The sequence below is a fragment of the Dendroctonus ponderosae genome, unplaced genomic scaffold, assembly GCF_020466585.1.
Source record: "Dendroctonus ponderosae isolate FM_Combo_2020 unplaced genomic scaffold, Dpon_F_20191213v2 Dpon_F_20191213_3, whole genome shotgun sequence".
NCBI lineage: Eukaryota > Metazoa > Arthropoda > Insecta > Coleoptera > Curculionidae > Dendroctonus > Dendroctonus ponderosae.
The window spans coordinates 3592946-3601744 of NW_026018508.1; the positions used below are offsets into that span (position 1 = coordinate 3592946).

At 33.0% G+C, this 8799-nt stretch overlaps 1 protein-coding gene across 1 annotated transcript; it reads left to right on the forward strand.

Annotated features, from left to right (window-relative positions):
- The first annotated feature begins 3037 nt into the window (after nucleotides 1-3037).
- On the forward strand, nucleotides 3038-8544 carry LOC109540367 (ankyrin-2). Its single transcript, XM_019908722.2, has 4 exons — nucleotides 3038-3221; nucleotides 3786-4030; nucleotides 4590-4799; nucleotides 7116-8544. The coding sequence occupies exons 1-4, from the start codon at nucleotides 3175-3177 to the stop codon at nucleotides 7709-7711; spliced, it is 1098 nt and encodes a 365-aa protein (XP_019764281.1). The 5' UTR covers nucleotides 3038-3174; the 3' UTR covers nucleotides 7712-8544.
- Nucleotides 8545-8799: the final 255 nt, after the last annotated feature.

The window sequence follows — 8799 nt, forward strand, 5'->3', positions numbered from 1 at the left end:
AGACTGTTGTTCAGTTTATTTGAGTAATAATGTTAGGGACGGGTACTGGCTGTAGATGACCCGCAGTACCTAGTGGCCAATTGAAATACTGTTTATCATGATAAATGCCGGTGACTAGTAAGGCTTTTCTTGGAGAGGTATTCCRCGCGTTGTTCCYTTAATACCTCTTMATAACCCAGGTTTAGCCGTGGGCCGTGGCAGGATGCAACTTGGGTTGTAGTTGTGCGGRGTTCAGAGATAGCTAAAAAATACTTCAATAGAGTAAAGTTACTACTGTAAATTAAGTTATAGGTGGATAACCGTTGACTCCAAGTGAGGCCTCTGGAGTGAGTTGCTCCTTGTTGAGACACGGTTGGCGCTTGTAGCTGATTCTGACATGTTTTAATTATTCCCATAATAATAATCTAAATATAATTCTTRTTGAACTGGTTACTCAATTACTTTCTCAAAATGATTTCAGATGTATTMTCTCGAACAACGACCTGAKGAACTGCGATTAYAAGAACATTGTCGAKCGTTGAGGTAAATATATGATTTCATATTAGTTAATGTTTACTTGTAAGTATAAACGAACGCCCCTATACATTTAATAGCGTTTACGCGTTCTTCCACAGTTAAACGATCCATGTTCCAAAATGGCAATCCTTCAATTACCCGTTATGAACCCGTTCCATAACCCGTTATGAATGTTTTTTCGTATAAACATACGTAATTTAAAAAAAAACTTGATCACCTCTGCATATCAGATTTTTAAAATTACAGAATATGGGTATTTTCAACACCTCTGAAAAAAATTGGATTATCCTTTTCCGCTAAGGATTTAAAATGCGAACGGAATGTAAAAATTGAGAGTATCAATGAACTTCCCATATAATTTTATTAAAATCCATAGTGGATGGATTACTGCATCAATTGAACGATAAGCTTTTCATAGAGATAGAAACCTGTAAAATTCGAACCGAATCTACCGGTAAACCCCAACTCTGATTTTCGCTAAGCAATTATTTTTGTTATAAATCTGTCATTTTAGCAGGCACTCAATTTTATTTGTTCAACCTAGAATGCCATGAAAAAATTCATATTCCATGTAAGTCAGGTCACAGAACCTTTGCAAGGGTCGCAATAATACAGATTTTTAGTGTGAAAAACCCGACGATACGTGGAATAAATATCTGACTAATACAAAGAACTGAGTAGGTGGAGTTTAAGATTGTGGTCGGTATAAATGGAAGTATTTTGAGACGCGTAGCTTGTTTAGTTAATTTGCAGACAGTATGTAAAACTCTCATACAAATGTTAGGAGTACGTATTGGCTAAATAACTAATAATAACAATGAAGCTAGTCTGCATTTTGTATTTTATGAACAATCGATCCATTCCAGCGCAAGAAACATTCGGATTCAGAACTCCACATTGACATATAAAAACGATACTAATTTTAAAGTTGTGTAATTGAACGTTTTCTACTTTTGTATTTTTAACTTTAATAACTTAATGAGCACATTGTAATAACATTAAATTCAGAAAAACACAGCCGTGATCCAGAATGTTAAACATTAAAAGCATTTAACGTTTGCTATATTCTGAAATTAAGGTGTAAGTGACTTCCTAGCGCATTTCTCTTTTAACAAATATTCCATATTACATAATTAGTTGAAAGTTTAAATACTTCAAAAGGAATTGAATCTGCTGAGCTGCCGCTTTTAATAGGTACTAAAGATTTGTTATTTTTCTATAAATGCTAAAGATCTGCTGCTCCACATTTTAAATGGACTGGTAAAAGACTACGAAGGAATTAGGGACATATTAATTTTGGGCGCCTCGGCTCTTGAACGATATATAGTTAGAGCAAAATTTATAGCCATCATAAAATTCAATTTTAAATATTCACGGTGAAAAATCTCATGTAACGGAAAAAAATTCGCGGTGGTGTATTTTATCTAACGCAGACATCATTTGGTGGAGGCAATTTATTTTTAGATTCAAATTTGAACCGCAATTTTTCCAGCAAATGTGTTGTTTTTGCACATTTGCAGCTATAATATTAGTAGAACGTAAATTACAAGATTTAAAATTTGAAAATTTTAGTGTTTGGCAGTACTTAACTTAATAAGATTTCTAGATACCACGTCCAATTTATTTTTGAAACTTATTCATTTACCTAGGATCAAATTGTTATTATCAACAATTTGATAGAATGAAAGCAAACCTGAATACCATTATGTAAGATGTAATTTCAAAAAAAAAAATTCTAGAAAATATATTGATAAGAACAATTGGTCATTTAGAATATGTAAAGATAATCCCTTTACTTTCAACTTTGAAATTCAACTTTAAAATTGAAATGGACCACTTTTTCGACGTCACGGCGACGATTTTGAAAAAATCGTTGCCCTATTTTTTTTCCTTTTCCTTTTCCTTTTCCTTTATTTCCTAGGGATTTGGCTTAGTTTTGATTAGTTTCGGCAACTTTTTAAATGCATGTTTGATTTGTACTGCTTTGTTCGTTTTCCATTGATTTATTTCTTGATTTGTTCGAATCCATATTTTGCTTATATTTGATTTTTTTAACATATTTTGTGGGTGCAGTAATCCTGTGCTTGATGTCACACACAACAGCATGTAGAGTGAAAAATTTCCTCATTTTCGACAATAAAATACTTCTGAGGCCATGGGAGATCATTTAAACATTCGCAGCTTTTTACTTAGCTCTTCAGCAATTGCTAGCGAATAGGTTTTCCCTAAGCCCACATAAAATACGATAGAAGGGACAAATTAACTAGAAAGAAACGGCGGATTAACTGAGTTCTCTTTAACTTTGGACCCCAATTGCTCAAGCTGGAATAACTAGAGACATTTCTTGGAAAAATTGACTTGAAAAAAAAAGACTTGTATGCCTGAAATTATTGATTACTGTTAAGCTCCATGTACAGAAACGTATTAAATGTGTGGAAAATATTGGCTTGCAACAGCCTAAAAACAGCACATTGAAAAAGAAACGAATTCAAAAATCCGTTGAATTCCAAACCCGAAACATCGTACAACAATAGTCATGAAATTTAAAGCAGTACGATAGGCAGTACCAGTATAGGCAATAGAACCAACAAACATTTCAACCGATTTATTTTAAAAGCTGATTTTCTTTGTCTCTTGGGTTGCAGATAACTTTTCAAAATGAGTGATAGTGATTCCGGCAGAGAAAGTTCTCTAACGAATTATAGGTGAGATTTATTATGCTAGAAAAACGTACCTAATTACTGAAAATGTGGGTATTGCACATTCAAGTCGACTCTTAGGTTGTCACTAATATTGAAGAATAACTGTTATTTTCACAAAAGTATCGTTTTTAACAAACAACTATTCCAGGAAATATACACCCTTCTTTTGCCTAACATCTTGAAACATAGTGGCTACGCGGAGTTAAATCCGGAATTCTGGTAGTTTTTGCTTGTTTTCTATATTTCTAACACAAGTTTTCCACAAAAATTACCCAGCCTTATTTCGAAATTATCATTAGACATCTTGTTTACCTTTTGTTTCGGAACCGATTCTGTTTTTTTAATTCACTCTCATCTTGTTCCACATTCACCTATATTGATTACTAATAGATCACTAGTTGTTCTGAATATTATTGTTCTTTTTTGCACAAAATCTTATTAATTTTTCTGAATTTTTTTTTATTGTAGACTTTTGTTTATAACGCTACGATTGTTTAAATATCTGAACGCTAGGCAGCAGCATGTCAATATTAATCAGCCTATTGAGAAAATTGGTTCTTTTCACAGGCCGCAAGTTTCTTACAACCATCCGAAATTAATTGACAATGACCAAAACACCAAGTTACATATTGCCGCTGCTTCAAACCAAGTTGCATTAATTGAAAAATACATTCGCCAGGAGTTTCACTTTGTGGATCCCCAAAACTATTTAGGATGGACGCCATTGATGATGGCCTGTCGCAAAGGACATTTCGATTCAGTAAGGTGTTTAATATTACACAGAGCAAACGCTACCCTTGTTAATGCATTTGGTAAGTTTCATAATCCTTTTAAAATGGTTACTTTGGAACTGAATTAGTTAAATTGTCGATATTCGCCTTGAGTTACTTGTAGGACCTCAACCAAGTTCTGTACCTCTGTTTTGATTTTTAAAAAATATGAAACTCATAGAACTAATTATTTCAGTATTAAATTGAAATTCGTCACGTCCATCTGCGCTAAGGTCAACTATCCTTAACGGTTTTGAAAATCCAAAATGTTGTACTTTAAGTACTAATTTCTAATACTGAATTACAAGCACATAATAATAGTTACGTACCAGATACATTTATAATTACATTAAATAGTAGCAAATTCTATTCCATTTAGACTAATGACACTAACTACCTTTATTTATTTGCGCAAAAACTCACAAGTTAAAAAATTGTAGCATACTTAAAGTGCGAGGTTTTTTTTAAATTTTCGAGGACACACTGTACAACTTTCTCTATTACATGGTTCGTAGTATAAGGCTGCCTTAACATAAGTTTATTTGTTAATTAGATATATTTGTAATTGATGACTGTTTTCTAATAATATTTAAAATATTAGGAACAAACGTATTTCAACTAGGCGTTGCATCGGGAAACTTGGAGATGGTTAAATTCCTACTAGATCATTTTCTTACCGGGGGAATATCCAGAAGAATATTAGAGCTATTTCTTCCTGTGGCTTCTATTGCGATACTATTCAAGCATCAGAAAATTTTGGAATTTCTAGTGGAACATCATTTTAGCGTTGACGGAACTACACCCGAAACCGGTAAGTCGCACTTTATCTTTTTTTACGCAGATTTTGCTTACGAATATGAAAACAGGTTAATAAACTTGTAAATTTTCCCGTAAGTACCTTGTGTATTTATTATTTTTATTATGAAATTCAGTACTTGTACGCTTTGATATTGAACAAGTCCCCATTATAACTACCATTTCCAATAAATCACATTGAACTTGATGGCCTAACTTTATTGCACCGTTCACACTTGGTGCTATTTTGTTAAGAAAATATCTAATACCAGAATCTATTTCTAATTCACCTTTAGATAACCATGTCATGAGTTCTCATTCTTCGTAGTTGCCAAAACATTTAATATATTCAGATTGTATTTTCAGCTTTTGAGAGAAACGTATTTCTTCTGCTTGTAACGTTTGACAGACTCAGTTCAAGGTCCTCCTAAATCAGGACATGTTCCCTTAAACGGATTTGGCAATCTATTTACTATTAGCATTTTTTTCAAAAATTATCTCGAAAATATATTTTGCCCTCTAATTTCGCAATCGATAATTTAAAATGGGAATAGTATATGTCATCCATTTTTCATAAATCCGCCATTCATCCAATATCTTATACAGACTATTCTGTATTCAGAAAACATTTATTTCCAAGATTGTGAATTGGATCATTTACGTGCAGAGCACCTGGCAAAGTCCAACCGAATTTTGTATTTTGCAAAACTGGATTTCCCTTTTCCTAATTTTTCTTGTTTATTGGATAAAACATTGTAAAAAACAACAAACTCTCGTACTCAACAATAAATCGACGCGATCATGCCGGTATTACACTACCAACTTTTCCCCGATTTATTGGGCAATTTTTATGGCCACCAAATTGGACCAATTACTGAAGATCGCAGATATGAATGAAAAGCGTGGACTCGGGCTGCGATCGAAAAATGGTACTATTTATTACGGACGTGGAGCATGCTGTAAATTTATGTTGTGTTAAAATCCGTTTTGTCTATAAGTCTAGCGATCTAAGCTGTCCGGTAAGTCTAGCGAATTAATAAGGAAATTTAGTCGCTTCTTTGGAGGCATAAGCAAAAAATTTCTTTTTGGTTTACGTGCTATGGTCTACATATCGTTACCAACAAAAAACAACAGAATTAAAGTACTGAAATTTATGATAGTTTTACTGAAATTGCACCAATTTATTGTGAGAACAATATCGAAGTGTTAAATCGATGACGACCGAGAAGACCTGCAATAATTGGCCCACTTTATTGGCCAATAAATCGGGTAAAAGTGCACATTGTGATACCGACATAACAGAGCATGAATGCAGTGCTCTATTTGTTGACTCAAATTTAAAGAACGTTAAGCTGCAATGCTCTTCTTGCCATTGAGTGCAATAGAATCTTCAAACGCGCATATTTTAGGAACGTTTCTAGTGTTTGCGCAAAAATAAAAATTCAAAATTAAAATAACTTTTAAATATCGCGTTTAGCTTTTAGCTCATGTTTAAAGATCCGGTTCAGCTGCAAATATCTAGTTAAAATTGCGGGATGGAGTTTTGAAGGAGAATCTTTTTATACCACACAACATGTTGAGAATAAATAAGTTCTATCTTGTTGGGTATTTCGCCTCAAAAATTTTTGTCTTTAAAAACTATAAATAATTCGTTCTTATTGCAAAATAAGAGCACTATTTATCAATCTGTAATAAAAGACGTGAGAAAATTTTTGAGGCGAAATACCCAACAAAGAGTTTGTTAAAAAATGTTAAGAATATTTACAGTTTTGATGCAAATCTGTAAACTCTCGTAGTTTTTGGCTAAAGTTTAGAGAACCTGTTAAGCTGCAACGTTCGAGTTGTTATTACAGGATAGAGCCCTATAATCTATACTTTTTTATACCAGATATTAAAAAAAAAATGTGGGTCTCAAAACCCGGTCTAAGTATTTGGCTCATATTTTGAGTGCCAGTTGAGCTGCAAACGTCTAGTTGTACACACATCAATTTATGAGTGTTTCTAGTTTTAACGCAAAATTAGAATTTTGTAGACTAAAGCGGGTTTTGAAAAACACTCGTAACATTTGGCTCATATTTAGAGATATGCTTGAAGTACCTCATACATGCCTCATTTTATCCACGTGTGACCACCCTGAATATAACAAGTTCAAATATTTTTCAATTAAATTAACGCTGCCCTTAAAACGTTTATTTACGTTATTGCTTGAAAAAAAGTTGAAGGAGAAATTGAAACAAACTTAATGATTGATGAACAATAAAGAATGGACTAGTTTTCCAGATTGCTCACTACTGGTGTTTCAATAAAAAACTACTATTTAATTTTTTTTTAGGTATAACGCCGTTCATGTTCGCTCATGCAATGGAAAATGATCCAGCCATATCATACCTACTTAAACAGAATGCTGATACCACAATCAAAAACTTTTTGGGAATAACAGCGATTCACATAGCTACGATTCGACAACATATGAAAGTACTGCCTACTATTGATCAGCGATATTTTTCGCAGAAACTATCCCACCTTCCTCCAGAGCGTCAGGAATCATTTACAAATGAAATGCAAAATCAGCAACTCAGAAGCGTTTTACAGATGAAGTCCGAAGGCACTCCCAACTATTTGCCACCCCAAGTTTGTGGTCCTAATTCCCCTTTTATAATTGTCACGTCTTGTTCAAATACCCCTGACGCAATTAAGTTTGAAGCTAATCCAAATCGCATGGGGGAAAATAACAGAAGATCATCTAATATTTCTCCTAGTCAAATTCTACCGTCTCCAAACTTAACACCGATCTTTCCTAACCCCTCGATTAGACAAATATTTTTCCCTTCTAATTTCTCTTTTCCTCAAAATTACCTAATTTCGCCTTCATTTACCACTGTACCATCTCATCACAAGAACGATATTTTGAATGAAAACCTGAGATAGTCTATGAGTTTGCTGTCACCCCGAATGTAATGTTTATTATTTGTTGATTTTTATTCAATTGATATGCAATGTGTCCATACGTTTTAATTTGAAAACTTTTTGCTTTTAATTTTGCTAGACAACTATTTTATATATTTTACCTTAATATGTTTATTTGTGCCCAAAAGAACCCACACTTTTCAATACGTCGATTTTGTTTTGTGGAATATCGTAATTAATTTGTTCGATTTATTGGTTCTTGGTGTAATAAATCACTTAAAAAAATATATGTTTTTTTCCCATGTACTGTTGAATATTTTGTTAAAATTTGTCATTTGTGAAGAAATCACATTAATTTTTAAAGCAAATGGTATATGCTAATCATAAGTTCTTAGAAACTGACAACCTTCAATCCAGTCGAAATAAACAATTTTTTGAAAGCGGTGAAATCTCATCGTGGCAGTACGCTACCAGAGCATTCGAAATATTTGAGAGGAGTTAATTTTAGCCAATTCGTATGATTCTCTATATAAATTCTTATTTTGGAATCCGCGCAATCAACTAACGTACTATGCAAATGTTACTACATATCAGCTAAAATGCTCAAAGTAGCTCATAGGTTTGCGTTCTGTATTTTAACAAATGTCATAAGTTATAATAACTGACGACACCATTGGTTGATGAATCTAATCATTAAAAAAAGCCTTGCATGCTGCCGCATGGTAAACTTCAACTATATTTTTACATTTACATTTATAATATAAAATGTAACCATTAATCAATAACACTGTAACTTATTTCAAAACTGCATATTTGTAAAAAGGCGTTATTAAATTGAAAATTGTAGCACTGTATTACTACTGTAGTAAAATTTATTGATGGATGTGTGGCATCTTGCTTCACAGAGTTAAATGACTTGCTTTCAAAAATTGTTTCAAAAAGACAATTTATTTAGATACTGTAGGTATTAACAACCGTGGGGCTTCAAAATGTCTGCGGACAATATCTACAATATAGACAACATAGGGTACCTACAACAGGGAATCAATTGACAACTGGCTTAAAAATGAAGAAAAACTTAGACGTAAATATACCTATCTATAATGGAA